Source organism: Sarcophilus harrisii, chromosome 6 (genome assembly GCF_902635505.1).
Source record: "Sarcophilus harrisii chromosome 6, mSarHar1.11, whole genome shotgun sequence".
In the NCBI taxonomy this organism is placed as follows: domain Eukaryota; kingdom Metazoa; phylum Chordata; class Mammalia; order Dasyuromorphia; family Dasyuridae; genus Sarcophilus; species Sarcophilus harrisii.
In genome coordinates this window covers 150,650,066-150,675,181 of record NC_045431.1, presented here as the reverse complement: position 1 = coordinate 150,675,181, position 25,116 = coordinate 150,650,066, and the positions used below count along the sequence as shown (strand labels likewise).

General features: G+C 31.4%; 1 protein-coding gene across 5 annotated transcripts in view; it reads right to left on the bottom strand.

The window, feature by feature from the left end:
- The window catches only part of MAPK10 (mitogen-activated protein kinase 10), a 164,134-nt gene that overhangs the window by 26,656 nt on the left and 112,362 nt on the right, over positions 1-25,116 (bottom strand). For all 5 annotated transcript variants that reach the window (XM_031943141.1, XM_031943138.1, XM_031943140.1 and 2 more), the window contains 4 exons: positions 24,295-24,353; positions 21,324-21,462; positions 20,101-20,266; positions 17,247-17,318 (listed from right to left, as the gene is read on the bottom strand). In XM_031943141.1, the coding sequence (XP_031799001.1) occupies positions 17,247-17,318; positions 20,101-20,266; positions 21,324-21,462; positions 24,295-24,353 (436 nt within the window). The remainder of the gene's footprint in view (positions 1-17,246; positions 17,319-20,100; positions 20,267-21,323; positions 21,463-24,294; positions 24,354-25,116) is intronic.

The following is a 25,116-nucleotide window of genomic DNA, read 5'->3' as shown; positions in this document are numbered from 1 at the left end:
ATAACCCTGAAATTTCGAATCCTGGAGTAAGCATGTGTTTCTATTATGATTCCACAATTATTACATCTAAGATAGGAAATTTTGTTTTAAATATTACTTTTTCCATGTTTGGCATAAATTGCTTTCTCCTTTCTCTTCAAGTCAATTGTTCAATATTTCATATGATTAATTATGATAGCACTGAGTGGACGAATTTGGCATCAAGGATGCCAAGAAAAATGATAAATTCTACTATGGTTCAATCTATTATCTTGAAAGAAAATGGAATCAATTAATTTTTCAAACATCTATTGATCTTGAGAGGCAATATGTCATAATATTGGTCAAAGCCAAAGACTAAGTTCATTTTCCACCTTAAACATTCAAAAGATGTGTCTAATGTGTTTAGATACGTCTAATGACTAGGCAAGTCATTTAATAGCTCCTCACCCACTCTAGAAAATTATATTAATATTGCTGAGAATGTGAGGATTAATTGCTATACCAAAGACTTTACAAAGTGTCCTCCTCTCATATAGTTCACAATTTATTTTCTTTGTCTACTGAGCCATCTCTCATCTCAATGTACTTTGTAGTGACTGTCCTCCATGTCTAGAACATGTTCTACATATTCCTTTCTTTTCTTTCATTTTTCTTAAGTTCCTTTTCCCCTTCACCTTTTAGCCTCCCTGGCTTCCTGCAGTATACAATTCAAATTCTGCCTTCTGTAAAACACCTTTCTTATTGTTCTCTTATCTTATATATAATTAGTTATATTTTTCTTCAATAAGTAACAGTCTAAATTTCTAAAAACTATAGCATTTGGATGAAAAGAATTAGCCTCTTAATGACACAATGATATTACACTATACATATCTTTCCAGAAATCAGCATCACTTCCATGTAATATTATCCATAAAATGTTTTTCAAATTCACAAAGCAAAAAACTATAAATAAGCACAAATCCAAAACAATATCATGGACTTAATGAAATAGGTCATGAAAGAAAACTTGCTGCCAGTCAAATAGCATTTAATCTAGTTGAATGCACCTCTAAATTATTTTACATGGGAAAAACTATCCTTTCATGTTCTAATTTGGGTGTCCTATACTAGGTTTATTTAGAAAACCAGTATAGAGTAATTATTACTTTTGTTTTTAATGTGGAACAATAGTTAAAAGTTAAAACTAAAAAATAGTTAAAGTGGAACAATAGAATATACCATTCAGAGCATAAATAACTATGCTATGAATAATAATTTTCTCAATTTAAAAGTTTGACTTAAGTATAGCTACTTTTCTACATTTACAAGAATACCAAAATCTAAAATGAAATTTGGAAATTATGAGAAAATCCAAAACTAACTCCAGTTTCATGAAGAATTAAGCGTCATTATAGTCTTTAAAAAAAAAAAAAAAAAAAAAAAACAAGCATTTATTATGCATCCAAGGCACTGTTCTAAGTGTTTTACAAAGATTATTTCATTTTATACTCCCAACTACTCTGGCATGTAAATTCTATTATTAGCCCCATTTTACAGAGGATGAATCTGAGATAGGCAGAGTTTAAGTGACTTGCCCAGCATCTCACAGATAATAAAAATTTGAGGTTAGATTTGAATTCAGGTCTATCTGGCTCCATTTCCAGCAATCCATCCACAAACTACTTAGATACTTCTACAAGCCTAGCAAACTTCTTACTTTCCTCTTATCTCAATGAGGCTTCACTAAATTTTCTGCAACACTTTCTGAAATTCTTCTTTTGGGACAGTATTGTAGATTCTGATAGTTGGTAAAGATAAAGGACCTTAGAGAGACCCTATTTGAGTGAAAAAAAACTTTCTATTTAGTTATTAACATGCTATCTCCCCAGCACTAAGTTTAGCACATGGTAAGCACTTAATAAATTTTTATTGCCTTACTGACAATCTATCACTATGCATAAGATTTCAATAATACTTCATATAGATATAGAAATGACAGTTATATGATAGTTCAAGTACTAGCATAACAGGAATTAATTTGAGATGTGTTTTAAAAACTTAGAAATTCAAAGCATTTGCTATTTTTCAATCTCTTGAAGAAGAACCAATTTAACAATCTGTCAATCACTGAGCTAGGTAGTGTAGTGAATAGTGCTTAAGGCCTATTGTCAGAAAGACCTGAATTCAAATGTGACCTCAGACACTGAATTTGTAAAATGACCTTGAGAAGGAAATAGCAAATCATTTCACTATCTTTGACAAGAAAACCATAAGTGGAGTAAGACTAAGAGTTGAACACAACTGAAACAACTGAACAAATCAATCCTATCTCTAACCCATTAGGAAATAATAGTGAAAAAAGAAAAACACTAAAGGATTCAAAACTATTATCAACGCCATGATTGATTTTCACTTCAGAGGGCTGATGAAGTACAATACCATCTCCTCATGCAAGCTGTGGACACTGGGGTCAGTATGAGGCATCTAGTTCCAGACATTGCCAGTTTTGCTAAATAGTACCTAATTGTTATAAAAGTTGGGTGCCTACTGGTATGTGTGAAGAAGTCATTTAGAAGTTAATTAAAATTATTACCATTTTTTAAATTGTCCAATTAATGCTTTCTTGGAGAACAACTTAAGACCTAGTCCACCTCACCACCAGCTTTGTGAATTTTAAGAGTAGTAGTCTATAAAAATTAAATACATCACTCAAAGAACTATAATGGAGAGGGTATACTTGATTTCCTTCAAGGAAGCAATTACTAATTTTTAAAATTATATGGGCTTCCTAAAGAATGGAAATTTCAACAGAAAAGTTCTAATCACAACGCGTAGTAAGGAACATGATATTCAGATTGTTTTTTAAGTAAAGCAGGAACAGTCCACTCAAGTGGTTGGTGGCAGTCCTAGAGATTAGTCTGGCCCATAGATATTCAAAATGCAATTGAACAAGATTTGTCATCCCTGGCAAAAGACAAGATAAACCTTATTGGCTAAAAATACAAATTTAAAGCATAGAAAAAAGTAGTATTGTACTAGTCAAAACTTAAACCTTTTTATTATATAATAACTTTGATAGTTTCCTGATAACTTCTAAAACTGAAATATAAATCACTACAATTTCTCTCTAGATAATAGATAATTTGACAGTATTAAGCTATAGTAAAAAAAGAAATCAGCAACTCAGTTCTTAACTGCAAATTAAGGATATAGAAAAATTGTCAAGAATTGCCAAGAGTCGGAAAGGATGCAAAATGATTAATGCTTCTCTTGAAGAGTAATAATAACTGAAGGAAAAACAAAATAGCTCATATTTAACAAAACTTCCTTGAAACTATGAAGTAAAGCAATGCATAAGAATTCCTTAGCAGTCAGATCATAAGTACAAATGTAAATCACATGTGTATAACACACAGAGAAAAGGCATCCTTATAAAAGAATGTTAATGTTATGTGCCCTATGACTATGTAGATATGTTAACGTACAAACTTCTAAGCTGATTAAATATAATTTACATGAAAAACTCTTCCTCCTTTTAGAAACCTAGATAATAAGAAAAGATATATTTCTTGAACTCATCTATGAAACATTTAATTTTACATCAAGAAGCTCTATAGCATAAAGATAATGATTCACAATTTACTACTGAAGTATACTTGACTTCAAACCAAAAATGAGAACTAAATGGTCATGTGACTTATAGTTACATCATCACTTATCAAGTTTACCATGCTACATATTCAACGGAGTCATCATTTGAAATCCAAAATAGCCATCAAATCTATCCTTAATAATTCCTTTTTTCCTTTTACTTAGCACCATAGCACAATGAAATTTAAGAATAACTTTCAATTACTGTAGAATAAACTGAGAAAAAAATGTACACTTTCCTCACCACTGAGAAAAAGCATGTTTCATAAAAAATTGAAAAGCATTTTGCTTTGCAACTAAACAGTTTTAATAATTTTCATGATGGAATCAATTTGTCCTAAAGTTCTGAAGATATTTAAGGAGAAAATGAGGCAATTAAAAAAAAGAGATATGCAATTATCTAAATGTATGAAAATGTAAATTGGAATAAATAAAAGTTAAGACTGACATTTAAATTTTAAAATATGTAATATCTTCTTTGGATTGATACTTGGATGATAATGTATTATGATTTTTTGGTTTTAAAAATAAACAAAAATCAAAGAAAAAAAAAGAAAACAAAATGTTTTCAAAGGAATGTTTGAATGTATTGCTCATACTGCAAACATACCTCATAGGAAAGGCAGATTTTTAAAGCTAAACTTAATGATCTAAGAAAATAGTTTTTTTTGAATACAGCAACAAAGGACTCATGAAAAGTTCTAAAGAAACACAAAAAGAAATAAAGGTATAAATGGAATTTAAAGAAATAGAAGGTAATTGAAGATCTAAACTAATACTAGATAGCACTTATATAACACTTGAAGGTTTGTAAAGCACTTTACAAATATATCTAAGTTTATCCTCACAATCCTAGAAGGTAGACACCTATTTTTGTCTTCATTTTACAAAAGGAAATTCTCCTAGAGAGGTCAAGTGATTTCCCAGAGTCACATAGTTAATAAATGTCTGAGGTAGTATTTTCGTTCATCAATGATCTGGAGGCATTGTAACACAATTATAGTAGGATACTTTATAGTATCTAAAACTGAACAAATATTATAAAAATAAAACAAAATAGAAACACAACAAATTGGTGGAGAAATTAGAAATAAAGAACTGCAAGGATCTGAATGGGATCACTAAAGCATATATTTATTCCTCAGCACCAAATTTATATATATATATAATATCTGAAGGCACAAACAAATTTTAAATAAATGTAAAAAAACAGAAATGTATATTAAAATTGTTTTACAGATCATGGCACAATGAAAATATTGAATAATACAGAAAACACTGGCCAAACTAGATTAAATAATGAAACAGAAAATAATTAATAGGTTAAAGCACAAATCATCTGAACAATAAATAGGTGAAAGAAAATGCTAATGATGTGAAAGCCTACCAGCTTTGTGATTCAGCAAAAGCAATTTTCAAGGGAAAACCTCCTAAAACATAAATTAACAAAATAGAAATAGAATTAATAAACTATATGTAATTTAAAATATCATAAATCCAAGATATAAAGAAAACCAAAATTTAAAAAACCAATAAAATCAATAAAATTTAAGATGAAATTTTATCCTAATTAATAAAAATCATCAAATACATAATATTCTATATGTTGATATATATGCTGTGATAATCAATGTGATAAATATGAAATGTTAAAAACATGAATGTTGAGAGAATAAAATCAAATTATTAAAAGGGAAAAAAAGGAAACCACTAAAAATAATGTATAAATGAAATAATTTTTAAATATGTAACTGAATATTCAAAAATTAACTTATCTCAAAATTATAAAATATTCAAATTAAAAAGTACCAAAAAGGAGGTGATGGAATAATCTATACAAAGGAGAAACTAAAATGATGAACACATTAACCCAGTATTCCATAAAACCCCAAATATAAATTATTTGGGAAAGAATTTCCATATGACAAGGATTGCTAGGAAAACTGGAAAGCAATTTAGCAAAAATTATATTTGAAACAAAATCTTATACAATGAACCACAATAAATTCAAAAACTGGAAATGTGATCTGAATATTAAATATCAGACCATAAAAATATTAGAAAGCAAACAATTATATCCCTTTCACAACTAAGGGTAAGAATAAATGCTTACGAGATAGTGGCAAAATACAATTTCAAGAACATGAAATTGAAAAACTCTTGCAGTAACAAAACTGATGTAACTAGGATAAGTAATTATATAACTAACTAGGAAAAAAACAACAGCCATCACTCTTAGAGAAGAGCCTGAATCTGAAAGAGACAGAAAGAGATACAGAGATGGAAACAGAGACACAGAGACAAGACAGAGAGACACACAGAACTCTAATAAGATTCTAATGTATGTATGTTGTTCAGTAGTTCACTTGTACCCAATTCTTTATAATGCTGTGGACCATATTGTCTATGAAATTTTCTTGGCAAAGATAATGAAGTGATTTGCTATTTTCTTTCCCAGTTTATTAAGGCAAATAAAGTTTAAGTGATTTCTTAACCCTGTTGAACATCTATATTCTCATCTGAGAAATAGTGATGAAATCAAATGTCTATTCTTATTAGGGAGTTATTCTGGGGAAAGGACTTGTTACTCAGTAGATCTTAAATTGGTAAATATAAATATAATTATATCACAAGGATTGGTTGAAGGAAGTAAAGATGTTTTCCCTATAGAATACTTATAGAAATATGATAGCTTCTGCAAAATATTTTAAGGTCTATTGTGTGAAACAACTAATAAATTTTTACTAGGCTGCATAGGAGACAAGAAGGATAAATGGCAATAAAAAGAAGCACATTTTGATAATATAAAAAAGGAATGCCTAACAATTAGAATTGTGTTAAAAATGGTAAGCAATAGGAATCTTATGAGGTAATGGACTCCCCAACATTGATATTATACAATTGATTCCTTCATTTAAAGGCAACTCCTAAGATTCCTTCCAACTATGAGTCTATGCTTTTCTAAGTTGTAACTCAACCAAAGATGAATTAAGAAGTAATTATTTCCTTTATAAAATGATTTTATTATGATATTGGGAAATGTGTCATGAATGGATTGAAAAAGATAAAAAAAAAATTGTGGCTAAATCCATTTGGACAGTTCTATGTAATTTAATATATAAAGTTCAAAGCTACCTTTGGGAATTTAAAATATGACTTGACTTGCAAAAAGTCAACTCTTTATAAATAAATTTACTACATAAAATAAGATACTTGTTATAATATTTTCCAAAGAACTTGCATATTAGAATTACATATGTTATTAGTTTGATTACTGCCAATTTTGGGGTAGTTATGTTTGTAAATTTCTTGTGTCATTTATGTGTATTTAAAAAAATTCTTTTATGTAGTATGAATGGCTACCATACACCTTGTATTTTCTAATACCCAGAAAAGAAAGTGAATTTCTAATAAGATTTTTTATTTTTTTTTAAATAATGTTGTTTAAAGGAATTACATTCTCAATTTTTGGTTCAGGAAAATATCATCATGGGAGGAACACAGAAGTCTTCCAAATACATGTCTTTTCAGAAAAATTCAAACTAAATAAAAACAGACATTGTCTTTGCTCCAAGCAATTATCAAAAGTTTGAAAATTGGGGGCAGCTAGGTGGCACAGTGCATAGAACGCCACCCCTGAAGTCAGGAGGACCCGAGTTCAAATCTGGACTCAGACACTTAACACTTCCTAGCTGTGTGAGCCTGGGCAAGTCACTTAACCCCAATTGCCTCAGGGGCAAAAAAAAGTCTGAAAATTAGCTAGTCAGTAGTATAGTCAAGGCCACTTCTTGCTTACACAAGTCCCATCTTCCATTCAGGTGCCAAAGAGATGTTCTTAAGGTCCAAGTCTGATTATATCACTCCCCAACCCCATTCTCAATCACACCTCAGTAAACTCCAGTGACTCTCTAATGCCTCTAGGCAAACCTTCTTTTGGTGTTCAAAGCCACACATGACCTGGAAGCACCTATTCCAGCTTCCTCTGCTCCAACCCAACCCCCAACAAACACAACTCATCATACACCTCACAAAGAATTCTGCAATCCAGTGATATTGGTCTCCATACTATTCCTCAGTAAGACACTCCATCCTCTCCTCATCTTTGCCTTCTGGTTTCCCTGGCTTCCTTCAAGACCTAGCTAAAATTCTACCTTCAACAGGAAGGATTCCTTAAACCCTTTTAATTCTAGCTCCTTCCCTCTTTTGATTATCTCCAATTTGTCTAGTCTAAATCTTGATTGAACCTAGTTGTTTGCATGGTGTCTCTCCTCATTATTTTCTAAGTTCCTTGAAAGCAGGGACTGTTCTTTTCCCTTCTTAACATAGTGCTTGGAATATAAAAGGAGCTTAATGAATGATTATTTACTGACATTTCCCATTCTTTTTTGCACTAAAATGATTTCTATAAACTAAGGAAAAGTAAAGTTTATAACAAAATTCAAGAATTTAATTTGATTTTTACACTTACTCAGTTATAATGCAATAATACACTGATATAATTCAAAGCACTCCCATAAAGCCCTATCTATATGTCACACTGGAAAAGCATGTCTTGATCAGTTATAATGTGATAGCATAATCATAAATAAGCCATAAATAAACTAAAGATGTGATAATCCAGGAGGCTGCATGAGAAAGCAATATTTTGTTTTTTTGTTTATAGGGAAGATGGCAAGATCTCTGAAATAATTAAGTAGAATTTCTCTGAAAAATATTTGGTTCTAATTTTCCATAATTCATACTGCTCTTTCCCTGAAAAGAGTGAATGAGTAAAGTTTTTGCTACTATGGGGAAAAATGCAAGAACTGAATATATTATTTATTAGGAATAGATGAGAATGGACATCATCATTGCCTCATCAAAAACCATAAAAGAAATAAAAGCTTAATTAGCTAGTTTTCAAGAGAAATTCTTACATGAATATCTGTGGGGAAAAGAAAGCTGTAATAAACAGACTGATGTTATTTGTGGAAGAACATGAGTAATTGAATAAAAAAATTCTAATAAATATTGATACTACTTGAGTTATGTTAAAAATAAATTCAAATTTTAAACCCAAAATTTTAACAATGTTTTTATTTAAATGTTTTCGTTGCTAAAAAAAAATCCTTATAAAATATAATTAACAATTGATAATTACAAAAAATGCTAAGGTAGGGCCAGCCTTTTAGCATCACACATCCAACTTCATAGGTGGTATTTACTGTGTTATTTATCTAAGACTTTTACCAGGATACAAATATATTCTAATATGGCATAGCTTGTAAACATTTGGCTTTGTAGTCTTTAAGAAATTTAAGAACAGTAAGATAATATATATATATAAATGTATCTATATAAAACATATCTATTTATATATTATCCTATACTAAGGTATAGGACATTGTTTATAAACGATATTTTTGTTTGATTCAAGATACATCTAGTTGCTGTCCAAAAATATACAGTGTAGCATAGATATGTTGAGATATAAATACATATCCAACTAGATAGATATTTGTTACTTATATCTATGCATATATGTATGTGTGTGTAAATGAGTATGTGTATGTGTGTGTGTGTACATATCTATATAAGTATACATATCTTGACAGCAATCCCTACAGGAATAATAAGGGAAGGAGTGAAAATAGCACCTGTCCCTACCCGTCATTGCAAGAAGGACAAGATCAGTGCTAAAGAATGCACTTTCCCTTTAATCATTTTTTTCAGATATGCACTGTAATAATCATATATCAAGTGAAAAAAAAAAAGAACACAATAGCAGTAGAACAAATAAATGAAGATGTGTTACAAATGTGTTACAAAATAGAAGGCTAGCTTTATATTATTTATTTCTAATGACAGCCTTTGCATGTCAGTAAACTACTGCTCAGGACACCAAGCATAATCCTCCCCTCATTACTCTGTTATTGAACTAACATTAGCTATCCTTTCGTAGCTAATGTATTCTAATAATAATGTGACTTTGCAATTCTGAGTAAATGCTTCATCTTGCCTATTTTTCCAAAGATTAATTTCTATTTATTCACTAGGAACCTAATGATTTGTATTATAAATGAGTCTGGATTGCATTTTAGCTTGAAAAGTATGCAAACTAGTTTTTACCTTCTTTCAAATAATGTGCTTTAAAAAAATAGCTGAGAGGGCAAAAGAAAACGTGTTCCATATGAAATATATTTATTTTTATCTATAAATTTGAATAAAACAGAAAGGTAATTCTAATTTTAAAATAAATGGTTTGAAATATACTGCCTCCGTTTCATTAAATCCTATCCATGCAGTTTCTAAGTAGAAAATCTTGTATCTATTTCATCATCAATCAATTACTAAAAAAGCACTTATTATGGGCCAGCCCCAGAATATGATTCTTTTACACAAGTTAGTTGTTTTACAATGGTAACAAAAGCTAACTTTTAAAATAGGATGGTTCAATATGGAATAAATGTGCACACCTGAACTAACTCCATGAAATTTAAGATGTAGTTAAAACATATTTTTTTTTTATCTGCCATTATCAAATTGTAAAATAGAAAACTAGAGTGATGGGGAGAGACTGCTAAGGAGGGACAAATTGAATAAAGCCATGCCAAAAACAAAAACAGAAATCAATCAATCTCTCTCTCTCTCTCTCTCTCTCTCTCTCTCTCTCTCTCTCTCTCTCTCTCTCTCTCTCTTTCTGTGTGTGTGTAATATATTTCTTAAATAATACCCAAAATCTATTTTAAATTATTTTTAAAAGGAAATATTATTCTGGTAATTTTTTATTTTCCTACTTTATTCTATAATCTACCCTTCAATTTTTTTTGCCAATTCTATTAAAAAGTTCAAATTGGGTGCTTAAAAATGATATAATACAAAAAAAAGAGAGAGATTGCATAATACTATAAAATAAAAATGGGCCACATACCAGTGGGCTTAATCTCTAAAGTGAATAAGCATCTGTTTTCCATACCATCTGTGTTCTATATATGTCATTTGGTATGTCATCTCTGCTCAGAAGAGAACCACAGCATTAAAGTATTTGTTGTTGTTCTGTCTTTCCAATCAAGTAAGACTTTCTTAAACTCCATTTGGATTTTTGTTTGTTTGTTTTTGTCAAAGATGCTGGAGTATTTACGATTTTCTTCTCCAGTTCATTTTACAAATGAGGAAGCTGAGACAAATAAGGTCAAATGATCTGCCCAGGATCACCCAACTAGTGTCTGAGGCCACATTTGAAATTAGGTCTTCCTGTCTTTAGGCCCAAAGCTCTATCCACTTTGCCACCTAGCTACAATATTAAAATATTGTGAATGAATAATCTCAATCAAAATAAGTTACAAAAACTAAGAGGTGAATTCTAAGTTATAATAATAAACAAATAACCATTCCTCATAACTAGAAATTGCTATTTTTAGATTTTCAAGATATTGTAGTGAATATATATTATTTCTACTTTCATCTACTTCAAGAATATTTTAAAATCCTGTAATAGTATCACCCACTGCTGGAAACGATTATGCTTGGTAGGAATCCTGAGGGAAGACATGTCACCATGGTTCTTCAAATCCAAGATTTCCAAACAGAATTTCAACTATTCCTTTGAATCATTTCTCATCACTAGAGTTTCTCATGCTCTCTCTTCGATTAATCCAGGTGGTAAGAAGTTTATTACAATACCTCTTGTCAGCTGAGACATTCATTTATTCACCTGTAAGACTGGTTGAGTTTTCCTAGCTTATTTGCATAACAAACCAATTTTCTTTTTTTTTTTAATGAAACAAAAATTTCAAATTAGCTTCCAAAGAGAGCATATTCCAAGTAAGCATATTCTTGGGAATCAGAGATACTTTGATATGAGTGCTTGCATACTATTTGATACTTTAACCACAAATGATCCTTTAACATTCTGAACTATTTTAAACAATAACATTGAAAAGATAAAAGACCTTTGCAGGGAAAAAGACAAGCCTGATTAATTCTTGAAAAACCAAAGTAGAAGCTAAAAAGAATACTGCCATGTGGAAATTATAAAATTGGAAATAGTCTAGTGGATCAATTTAATTATAATGTGCAGTAATATGAAGTGATGGCTTTCAAAGAATATTAAGAGAAAATATTTTAAATGTGGAAAGATGTTTAGAAGAATTGAACATGGCTAACCTATATTGGATTACTTATTGTCTGGGGGGCGGGGGAGGAAGAGTAGAGGGGAGGAGAAAAAATTAGAATACAAGGTTTTGCTAGGGTGAATGCTGAAAACTATTTTTACATGTATTTTGAAAAAATAAAAAGCTATTTTTTTAAAAGAGAAAAGATCTTGTCCCATTATTTGGGTTTTATGGCATTTACAATGTTTAATAATATAAGACTGAAGAACTCATTTTTTCCTTGATGAAAACAAAAGGCATATTTAAGTCTGAGGTTCAGTCATAGCATAATTAATCAATTGATCTAAAAGTCTGCTCTGTCAGACACTGTACTAAGAGTTGGGAAACAAAGGCAGAGGTGAAAGAGTTCCCTCCACATACTTGTCAAAATTTCAGGAAATATCTGTAGCTTTGTAGATGTTAATCTTGATGAAGTTGCTATTCCACACTTTAATGGAAATTTTTTCCTCTCTACTGGTTTCTTCCATGATGCCTGCAGAATATGCCCCATTCTCCTTATACTTAAGAAAAATCCTCAGTTGATTTTTACCATTTCTGACAACTATTGATTGAAAGTGCTATAAATGCCAACAAAAGGAGTTTATATTTGGTCCCCAAAATAGGAGGTAACCAATATAGTTTATAGGTAGGTAACTGACACATTGAGATTTATGCATTAGGAAAATTATTTTGGCAGTTGTGTGAAGATGGTAATAGAGAAGAATTAAGAGGCAAATGAAATAGTTCAAACAAGAAGTCATGAAGGCTCTGATGGACGTGACCCTCTTCAACAATGAGATGAACCAAATCAGTTCCAATAGAGCAGTAATGAATTGAACCAACTATACCCAGCAAAAGAACTCTGGGAGATGACTATGAACCATTACATAGAATTCCCAATCCCTATATTTTTTGTCCACCTGCATTTTTTATTTCCTTCACAGGCTAATAGTACACTATTTCAAAGTCCAATTCTTTTTGTACAGCAAAATAATTGTTTGGACATGTATACTTATATTGTATTTAATTTATACTTTAACATATTTAACATGTATTGGTCAACCTGCCATCTTGGGGAGGGGATGAGGGGAAGGAGGGGAAAAATTGGAACCAAAGATTTGGGAATTGTCAGTGCTGTAAAATTACCCATATAACTTGTAAATAAAAAGCTATAATAATAAAATAAAATAAAATAATTTTAAAAATAAAAAAAAAAGAAGTCATGAAGGCACGGACAAAAGATAGAAAAGGCAAAATGTGTCCATTGAGTAGAAATGGAGTAGAGGAGAATGAGAAGTTAACCAAACTAAGTGTGAGGATGGTGGTACTCTTGACAGAAATAGAAAAGTTCAGAAGAAGGGTGGGTTTGGGGAGAAAGGGAAGAAAGAAATAAACTATTGGTATATATTTCTCTTCCTTTTCATAGTCAAACTCAAGAAAAGAAAAAGTTATGCCTCCACTCTTTTTGGTTCTGCGGTTTCCAACCTCACCGTTCAACTGAAACTGCATTTTCTAAAGTTACCAGGGCTATCATAATTGTCAAATCTGATAGCCTTTTGTCAGTCCTTCAGAGAACCTCTTGGAACATTGGTCTTTGATAACTTTACATTTTCCTCCTATGTACTCTCCCTTCATTGAATTTTCATGATTTTTTTTTTTTCTCTTCTTATCTTTTGACTGCTCCTTCCCAATTTCCTTTTCTGGGTCATCATTGAATCATCCATCCACTACTATACATGTTTTCTCTTTTCTCAAAGTTCTTGATGACTTTATCCTAATTGGAATTCAATTGTCACCTCTATGTTGATGATTTCCAGATAAGTATTTTATTTCTAGCTCTAATGTTTCTCTTTTGAGCTCTAATATTATACTTAACATTCCCCTACTTGAACATTTTAAACTGGATATCTCATAGAAATATCAAATTTAATATGTTCAAAACTGAACTCCTTTTTCTCCCTTCAGGCCCATCCTTATTCTGAATTTCTCTATTTTTGTCAAGAGCACATCCCTCTGAATGTCTTTAGTTAAGCCATCTCAATGGCAATTTCAGTTACAGAACACTTGCTGAACTGCAATTAGAAAAAAGAGTTTCCTACTCAGTGTATTAAATTTATATACTAAGAAATACAGAAAAATGCTGTATGTGGTTTTCTCATCCCAATTTTTTCTACTTAGGTTTTTAAAATACTGATTTTTTCACTTTTTTGTTATTGTTTGCTTGCATTTTGTTTTCTTTCTCATTTTTTCCTTTTTGATCTGATTTTTCTTGTTTATTGTATATCTAGGGGAGGGGGAAGAAAGTTTAACATATATTGGATTACTTGCCATTTAGGGGAGGGGTTGGGAGAAAGGGGAAAAATTGAAACACAAGGAAGGAAGAGAGAAAGATTTGGAACACAAGATTTTTCAAGAGTAAATGCTGAAAACTATGCATATGCTTTGAAAATAAAAAAGGTTTTAAATTTTCTTTCAAAAAAAATATTGATGTTAATATGTCTCTGAGGTTTCTTTTTTCTTAGATTTTGAAAAAAAAAAAAAAACCAAAATGCCTATTATGCTGATTTATTAACCTGAACTGGTAGAGAGTACTTCATGTTCCAAGATTTAATTATGCCAATGAAAGCACATAACCAGCTCTACTTCTATGTGAGAGCTAATGGAACAGACTAATGTTTATGAAGAAATGGAATGTGATTTCTATTTCTTGTCTTGGTACAAATAACAATACCATTATATACTTGAAACATTTAAAGTGGTTGTTCATTACCCAGAATAGCTTGGGAATAGAATTCCTCTGAATAATTATATTCAATTAAATCTTTCTAAGACTATTAGTAGGGAACATAGGAATTAGTACACAGACTTTCCAGAAGAGGATATTACTTCTACCATTGCAAGCCTGCATCATAGTTTTCCAGCATTATTCAGAACACTTACATGTAATGACCTTGTCCAGGATCACACAAGTCAGTATATGTCAGAGATAGAACTCTTGCCTTAGAGAACAATTGTCTATCTCCTATACCATGTTGTCTCTCTGGCCTATTATCCCAAAGCCAAGAAAGCTGCACCTGCCCTTTAGAGTTCTAGTGTCTGAAATATCAACTATTTCCAGTTTCAGCTGATATAACTGATATACTTCTGAAACATGTCCTCTTTTTTTACTATCTCTCATTCTGTCTCTCTTTCTGTTTCTCTGACTCTGTATTTCTGCCTCTCTGAGTGTCTGTCTATCTCTGAGTGTCTCTCTCTCTGTCTCTCCCCAAATATTTATATTTGACCTATATTCATACCATAATTTTACTATCTCTAGCTTCCCTATTTATAATATTCGATTCATCATATTCAAAATCATCAATTGTTTGTCTCTCAGCACCTAATTTTATTATTTAAAAGCTTTTTATTTTCAAAATACATGCATAGGTAGTTTTCATCATTCACTCTTAGAAAACCTTGGTGTTTCAAAGTTTTTTCTCCTTCCCTTCCCCCAAATCTGCTCCCTCAGACACAAGTAATCCAATATAAACATGTGCAATTCTTTCATACATATTTCCACAATTATCATGCTGCACAAGAAAAATCAGATCAAAAAGGAAAAAATGAGAAAGAAAACAAAAAGCAAACAAACAACAACAAAATAGATGAAAATACTATGTTGTGATTCACATTCAGTCCTCACAACCCTTTCTCCGGGTGTAAGTGGCTCTCTCCATTACAAAACCATTGGAACTGGCCTGAATCACCTCTCTGTGGAAAAGAATCATGTCCATGAGAATTGATCATTATATAATCTTGTTGTTGCCATGTACAATGTTCTCTTGGTTCTACTTACTTTACTTAGCATCAGTTCCTGTAAGTCTCTCCAGAACTCTCTGAAATCATCCTGCTGGTCATTTCCATGACAATAATACTCCATAACATTCATATACCATAATTTATATAGTCATTCTCCAATTGATGGGCCTCCACTCAGCTTTCAGTTCCTTGTCCTTACAAAAAGGGCTGCCACAAACATTTTTGCACATGTGGGTTCCTTTGTCTTTTTATGGTTTTGAGATACAGAGACACTTCTGGGTATGCACAGTTGGTAGCCTTTGGGGCATAGTTCCATATCAACACCTAATTTTATGAGAAAACCCTTTCGCTCTGATCAGACTTACCTCAACAACAAACACTAAAGGGACAGTAAATTAGATATCAAATAAGGACTACCGGTTACAAAAGGGCTGAAATAAACTAAAATATGATTAATCTTAAAACTGAACTGAAACTAATTTAATCTTTTTTATTTTAAAAATAAAAATGAATCATTTTAATTTGGACTATTCTTAGATATCCTGCAGAATTTTAGGCATCATTATGAGCAAAAATATAGACATGCCAGCCATTTAAGTATTCTGATTAATAAACTGCCAAATTAGCATCTGTTCTTTGGAAAATAAAACAGTTTCTTATCTTTGGACTATAGATCAATAGCTTGAAAGAACCTTGAAGGCCATCTAATCCAACTCTGTCCTTTTATAAAAGAGGAAATTGAGATCTAGACAGTGATGATTTGCCTAATATTATACAGGTAGTAAGTACCTGAAGTAGGATTTGAACCCATATCCTCTTACTCCAGACCCACTACTTTTTCACTTTTCATGCTTGTGAATTTTTTTTATATGTATATTTTTATTTATCCATCCCACCTGCAAATCCAGTGCCTTGGTTTTTAGAAAGGTCTGAAAAGCAATTATTTTCTTTCTCCCTTGATTTAAAAATAACTGTCATCTTAAATACAATAAGACCAAGATAACTTCCCTCACAAAGTCAGATAGAATATAGTATAAGCAATATTGGCAGGACTTGTCAATGGTGATGCTTAAAATGCTGAACTCAGATGGGGAAAGAATAATGTTGGTGAACCTTGATCTTGAGAAAGGAATGTTCTATTTCTGAATCATATAGATCTTGAGCTACTGGAAACCTAACTGTTGACATTTAAAATGTACAAGTCAATTGTTTTTAGAGGGAAAATTGCTATATTGACCCATATAGGAGTCCATATTGCATCAAGACAAATTTAAATTCGTACCAACACAAATTCATGCATTCCTATATTCCTATATGACAATAGTCATATAAGGAAAGGAACCAACATATTGGGGGAAAGGATTGGGGCTCCCTCTTAATTAATATAATAATGCTATCAAATTTATTTACCATTTTCTGATCTAGATTTCCTTCATTTCCATAAGACAGAGAGTATGTCACATTGTTTGGGGGAAATAAGATGAAGTATTTAAGAAAAACATAATTTAAAATCTAATTAAAACAACCATAATATCATTTAATTTTCATTCTGCTTTTTCTCCAGGTACTGGTCAAATTCAGAAACATAAATATCATTCTAGTCAACTTTTTTCTCCTACCTTTTCAGTTCTGGTATGTGCAGAATAAGTTTTAGAGGGTTAAGATAAAATAGGTGAAACTGAAACAAAAAGCAAAGGATACAATCCCTTCCTGGAAAGAGGATTTTGTGACGAACCATTTCTCCCATAATGCATCCTACAGACCATATATCCACTAGAACACCAGAAATTAGGACAGTGAAGAAGGGGAGAAAAAAAAGCAAAGTTAACGAAGACAATTAATTGATTCTTGAAAAAGAAGAGAAAATATGTTGATCAGAGAATAACACTTTTTAATTCCCATACATCAAGGACCAAAAAAAAAGGGGGGGGGGGGAAGAGAATTCAGTAGCTTAAAATATTGATAAAAGAGCTACAATTGTAAGAATTTAGATTAAATCAACAAACAATTCTTTTATCTTTAGAGTTTTTCGTTGAAATTAAATGAACAAGTGTGTTTTTTTTTTTTTTGTTTGTTTTTTGGGTCAGAGATCTTCTCTGACATTGGTAACAGGTAAAGCAAAATAAAACTATCAAACAACAAAGAAACCTAGACAAGCTAAATATCTTTAAGATCGACCACTTGAAAGGGTATTAACATGAAAGCGATCTGTATTTCTTAAAGCAATAAGCTGATAAAGAACTGAACCCTGCTAAAGAAAAGGGAAATCTATTGTTCTTTTATATTCCCCTCTAAAATAACTATAGGCTTGAGTATGACTCTTTGATTTTTATCCATAAAAGGAACAAAAAGAATATTAATCAACCTAGGCAGGGCTTTGTTGCCATTTTCAGGAATATCTAATAATAGTGTGTGCTCAAAATTGGAGTTCAGCAGACTTGGGCTTTGAAAAAACTGTAAAAATGGCTTAAAAATCTCTGAAGAATTTGACCATGGCTTTGTTCTTCTGGTTTGACAATATTTATAGGACAACATTTAGACACTGTTTTTCCATTTTTCATTTTCCAAAAAAATCTAAGTCAAAATTCATAGTGAAAGAGTATTTTTATCACAGAAGCAAAATGAATTTGCCTTTTTTTTTTTTTTACTGGTATTCTAGAAAGTTTATTTTGCCAATTGGAACCCTCACTGTTTTATAGGTTCTATAATTTATTCCCCTTGCTTTTCCTCTCTTTTATTATACAAAAAATAAAGCAAAGGATTTTTTTCCTATAAAGTAAAATAAGGCTAAAATATTTCTTTTAGGAAAAGAGGAGGAAGTAATGGGTGCTTAAGATGGCTGGGTCATGTGTGAGAAGAGAGGGATAATTAGCTCCCTCCTGACTAAAAGCTTCCATGTTTCCAAGGAGAGTAAAGGACCAAATGCTTGGACTTAGTAGTCTGATACAATCAACTGTAATATGAATTTCTAAGTAACTCATAGAAGTGCTAAAGAGGGAAAGAGGAGAGTGGGAAGACCTCATGTCAATATTACAGCATGAATCTGAAGAAAAGAAATGGAAGAGGTGAATTTAAATCCTCAATTACACTTTCAATTCTCGTCTTTCTTTTTAAAATTAGTCTCCTTTTAATCTAAAAATTTTATTTGCTAAGTTTGAGAAGATTCCCCCAACTAACCTTGCTTCCACCTCTGGCTTCTTTGTTAAATAATAAACACTTTTTTTTTACTTATGACTTAAAGAAAGACCTAGAATTCCATTACTTTTGGTAAAAACTATCTTAGAATTCAGATCTTACTAACCTTAGTAACTGTTATTGTCAAGACTTTCCAAACAGCTCAACAATTTTTTCTCTTATGAACAAATACACAAAAATGCTTCCTGTATACCACCCAGAATGTGTTTTGTCTGACAGGGGCAACAATTAATATAGTCTTATGAAAAAGTTTGTCTGCAGAACTAAATGAAAAGTCATTTTTAAAATGATAGTAAAAATCTGAGTGAAATGAAAACTTCATGAATATCTTCATTAGTAAATAAGAGAGGTAGTTGTCCTTTTCTCTAGGCTCACTGCTCTATCCATTGCACCACCTTGCTGCCTCTAAAAAACAAAATAAAATTGTCTTTTAAAATGAGAATTATTTATAAATAAATACTACAGCAGCTTTTTAGCTATGGGCTTATTTCAACATACTAACTTATTTTTAAATTTATCTGGTCAAAGTGATTTGGTAGAATACTGCCTAATTGAAGTTATGCTTAATTAAATTAACTTATTTCTCAGTTAATGAAGTTTTACTTGATGAATCCAATCTGGAAAATATTTTATAGGTGATAATTTTCATAAATATGGTATTTTTATTTAAATAAATACATCTTCTTGAGGTAAATAAATAGTATAACAGACATTCCATCTCAGTTTTAAAAGTTTAGTGCATTTTTCTAAACAACTGAAGTCTTTAATTTCGCTGACAGGAGGATTTAATAATTAAAAATGACTTTCCATATGCTGAACAATTTATTCTATTGACTTATGGGAAAAGAAAGAAGACATTCTTGCCAAAGATTTTGGAAATCTGTTTTTAATTCCTTATTGAATCACCCATCTGTGAAATGGTAAAAAAAAAAAAAAAAAAAAAAAAAAAAAAAAAAAAAAGCTGGATATAAATTTTTCCCCTTCCTTCAGATTCTGAACTAAAGGACTGCAGTATTTTGTTTCTATGACAATCAAAAAAGCAATGTGTCTTTTCTCAATATCTATGGTAAATGTATGATAATTAGAAACTACCTTTATAATTGTTAATAATCAGACTCTTATCTAGAATTTCCTTTTTATTTGATATCTTGTAGACACTCTATAAAAGATTACATTTCTGCAGTCTTTAAAAAAAAAAAAAATTAATGAGCCTAAGCAGAAATTTTGAAATAGCAAGCCAAATAATTCATTTTTTAAAAAGTTGTGAATGTAAATAAAAGAAGCCTATTCCTTTTCATTCCTTAGAAGGTGAGCTCTTTTCCTTGCCATGTTTTGATTTTGCCATGGAGGTCATCCCTACCATTCTCTTTGTAGCCCATTCCCAAGATGACTTCTGGTGCTCTGTAATATCGTGTCACCACATATGGAGTCATCATGAAGCTTGTGCCTGCAGTCCTGGCCAGTCCAAAGTCCAGAATTTTCAATGTGCAGTCAGACTTCACCACAATGTTACTAGGCTTTAAATCCTGCCACAGGGAACAAAGAAAGAAGAAAAGACCAACAATACTCAGAAAAATTATTTTCTTCTATTTCTCTATTTGCATGGAAAGTTGATCACTTGCATGATTTGAGTACCTATACCTCTAGCATCTGGTTTTATGAAAAACTGAAAATGAAATAAAATGATTCTTTTTTTGTTTGTGCAAAAGTTTTAATTTAATATAATCAAAATTATCCACTTTGCATATTGTAGTGCTCTGTATTTCTTGTTTAGCCATAAATTTTTCCCTTCTCCAAAGATCTGTCAGGTACACTATTCCTTGTGCTACTAATTTACTTATGTTATCACCCTTTATGTTTAAATCATGTACCCTTTTGAGTTTATCTTAGTATACAATGTAAGAAGTTAGTAAATAATTAGTTTCTGCCATACTGTTTTATGATTATTATAGCTAATCTAATAACTAATAATAATCTAATAAACTAGTTATTAAAACTAATTTTTAAAGTTTATTCTTTTTATTTTAAAAAATTGCTTTCAGGAACATCTTTCAATCCTGAAAAGAAATTCACTGTTATTTCTGTATGTTTTTTAAAAAAATTTGAGCTCCTCCTGGGGAAAAAAATTGTTGATATCTTATCTAATTTATCATCATCCTTTACATTTCTCCATATAGTCACAGGGTTACACCTGACAGCTTCTATTTCTGATCAAGTGTGGAAAGATGAGCAAATGAGGGCAGCTCACTTCATTCTGTGAGAAATGGACTATCTCATTTCCATAGCATCTATAATCTCTGTCAATCAAATAGATGGAAAGAAAGAGGCTGCTTCTGAAACTGACGGCAGAAATTGACTTTCAATGAGATGATGAAGAACAAAAAATATAAACTCTGATATAATCACTATTTTTTGTTTTCCTTTGTAAACATGGAAAAGAGTACATGCTACTAACTCACAACTTTACTAATGCTAAAAAACAAAATAAAATCTTAATTATTATTTGTTCTTTTCCCAAACATTATATCCACTCTTTGTCATTCAGAGGTGATTCATTCAACTTTAGTAATTATGGGTTCTTACCCTGTGGATGATCCCAGCAGAATGAAGGTGCTTGATTCCACATAACATTTGGTATAGGAGGTAAGACATGCGCTCATGATCCAATTCCATTTGAATTACCTGACACAAGTTTGCATCCATCAATTCCATCACAAGGTAACTAAAGAGTAAATCCTCAATGTTATGACCAGATTATGATAGTCATCAATTTTTAAAATATAATTTAAATAAACAATCAAATTAAATATAATAGAATCTTCTCTGAAATCATTGCTCATTTGAATTTTACATTTCTGCTAATTAGCAAATGAAACAATTAAAAATTATTTCTAAGAATGAAAATGTGATAGCCACCAGTACCACAAACCTAGTTCTATCAACAGAAGCATCATTTTAATTAATTCTGAATTCATCTCCTTGTTATCTATGACTCTGTGTGTGTGTGTGTGTGTACACACACACACACACACTGAAATGGACTGGCAAACTCTATTATCAGGAAGAAAGCAGCAAAGACTTTTTTTCTCTAGTCCAAAGACTATGTGAAGATCCTCTTTTTCTTTCTTTTTCATCTCTTGAAATCATTAGCTTCTATTTAGTCCATTTTAATTTTCAGGGATTTTTTCCCCCATTTAGTCAAGTTTTATTCTTCTTGTGCCAAGTTGTTAATTTTTGTTCCAAATCTTTCTTCCATCGTTTTCATTTCTTTTTCTTGCCCCCTACCCCCCCCCCACCTCTGTTAGACTTCTTATTTGGCATCTAAAATAATTTTAACACTTAAAAAAAAATCTTACTTCATCTCTCATAGGAATTTTGGTTTGATTTCTATCCAAGCTATGTTTTTCTTTGAGTCTTTGATTGGAGGAAGCATCCTTATTACCACAATGGCTTTTTATGATGGGATTCTTTTTTTGTTTGCTCATTCTTTCAGCCTACTTCTTGATTTCTTACATATGTTAGGTTTGGGTTCTTTGAGCCCAAATTGCATAATGAATAACAGAGCTACCAACTGGCACCTGCACAAAGGTCAGCTCTGCCTTATTTTCATTCCTTCCTCTGCTTTTTTCCCCCTTTTTTTATGAATTTTAAAGTTCTAAGCTCAAAGCTAAGAAACAGAAGGCAGAGGATACTGAAAAGTATTACAAAATTACTTAAAAAGCTCTTTTTATTTCTTGACCATTAACCTTTTATGAATGAAGTTTATATTGAGTATCATAACAATTTCTAAGAGGAAATTATGATATTAATTTCTGAAATAAGAATACAAGGAAAAAAATAGTAGCTCATTTGGGAACTCCATATGAAGTTAGAAGCTAAGCAGAGCAGATATATATCAGTTCCAGTGGAGCCGTTCTTAGATGTACATGAATCAATAGAAATGACACATCTCCCCCACACTATCCCATTAACAAGAGTAGTTCTTCCAAACATTTTCATCCTTCTTCAAGCCTCCCACAGCCACCCTTTCTCTCCCCCATGTTCTAAGCTAAGAATCTTGCCACAGATTTCACTGAAAAAAAAAAAAAAGAGACCATTCACCAAGAACTTGTTCCCTCTTAACTCACATTACCCATATGCCTTCTGCCATCATGTCCTCATTTCTGCCTACTGGCTTCCTAGACTTTCTTCAAGTCTTCACATCCCACCTCCTACACGTAGGTATTTTCTGGTTCACTTTTATTATGAGATCTTCCCTCTGATGATTATCCCCAATTTGTCATATATGTATTTTGTTCATAATTGTCTTGCCCATTGGACTGTGAGCTCCTTGAGATCAGGATCTGTCTTTTGCTTTTTAGCATAATATCTGACACATAATAGGCGCTTAATAAATATTTATTGACTGACTGGCGATTCTACAACATGTTAAATACAATGGAAATGTTTGAGGAAATCATCAGAAGACATCTATGACTTTATAATATCAGAAACATTAGCACCCCTCTCAAGCAAGTGACCTGGCCAAACACATTCTCTATTGGTGTGTGTCTCAACAAATTCACTGTGACCACATATGTTCCCTTCACATGCGCCCTTTCATGAATGTTCCCTGGGTATCCACCTTCTTGCACTATTAATGAATGTTTTTTGGGAAGAATATGCCTCAGGTTTATGAAAGAAAGATTTTCTTTCTGTTGTTTCATTAAATGCCTTTATTTTAAATTAATTTTGTCTTCTGGATGATTGATAACACTAGATTTGTTGATGGGTTATCACTGGGCTTATGAGGTGATTCTGAACCTCAGAAAATCTTTAATCTGTGGTAGCTTGCCTAAGGGATCCACATGCCAGTTAGAGATGTGATAGAATTATTTGCTTTCTTTTTCCTCATCCTTCCTAAATATCTAAGTAGAATATTAAAACCAAAGATTATTATAAAGTAAAAAAATCTCTTTGAGAAATTTCTTATATACTGAATTGGCAGATTTCTTAGTGCTTAATTATTAATTTTTTAAAGTTATTTCCTCATAATAATCATGCCTTACTTTTATGTAGTACTTTAGAGCTTTCAAAAATATATTTAGCTATATTATCTCATTTGATTATCACAATAATTCCTTCAGATAAATAAATCAGGTATAATTTCCCCCATTTTATAGATAAAAAGGATCAAGTGACTTAGTTAAGACCAAATGTAGAATGTTGTGGGTCTAAGAGCTGGGAGAAAATTCATCAATCACTTTTTTTAACAGGTGGCAACTGTGTTTAGAATTTGGATTTCCTGATGTTTACTTACTTCAGTGTTCTTTTGCCTCCCCCAATATAGAACATGATTATCAAAAGTGTCCTCCAAACACAAAGAGAAAAGTAGAATCATGCTCATTGTATTTTCTTTCATTCAAACCAACACCTAAATCCTTAATGTTTTTTGTCTTTAAAATATAATCTAGAAAGAAGAGCACCTACTAACTGATAATCATTGTCTTTCCCTTATCATTAAGTCCTCTATTTTTCTATCATGTCTTGAACTTAATTACTCCCTTTTACTTACACATCTTGAAATTCTTCCAGTGATTTCTGTGGTGTGAAGACATTTAATAAACTGATAATCTGAAAAAGAAAGAAGCAAGACACTAACCTTTGAAATCTATTCAAGAATTTTGGTTCCAAACTTTTTTATATGCACTCCACACTATTATCCCAAAATCAGAATATATATTTGGGAAAAAAAAGAATTTACTTGAAAAAGGAAGTTAACCTGTCCTCCAATGGAAGTAATTCAAAATTTATTTACATGACCACCACACATTCTAAATCCTAGAAGAAATACTCAGTAATAGCACAAATATGAGATGGTACAAATTCTTCCTTGGAGTCAGGACCATGGAAGACCAAAGAAAAAATATAGTGAAAGAAATAAGAGAACAGAAATAAGTTCTCTGTGGACTTTTGAACATACTACACTTCTCCTTTTTTTAAAAAAAACATTGATTTACGTACAGGGAACTGGGGTTAAGTGACTTGCCCAGGGTCACTCAGCTAGTAAGTGTTAAATGAATGAGGTCATAATTGAACTCAGGTCCTCCTAATTCCAGGGCTGGTGCTCTATCCATTGTACCATATAGTTGCCCTGGGCTTTTCCTTTAAAAAGGACCACACAGTGCCCTAGTTAAAAGGGTTATATAGAGAATAATATGCTTTTCCTCTTCATACCACTCGTAAAAGCTAATGTTAAGTTTGTGTTATAGAGATGTAAATAAGATATGTCTGGTAATTACTTCTCTTCTTGGCTGATTACAATAATTAAAATGAAAAATTTATCAAAATGTGTTTAAAAATTTGAGGCAAACTTTACTTTTTTCTTTATTTTTGG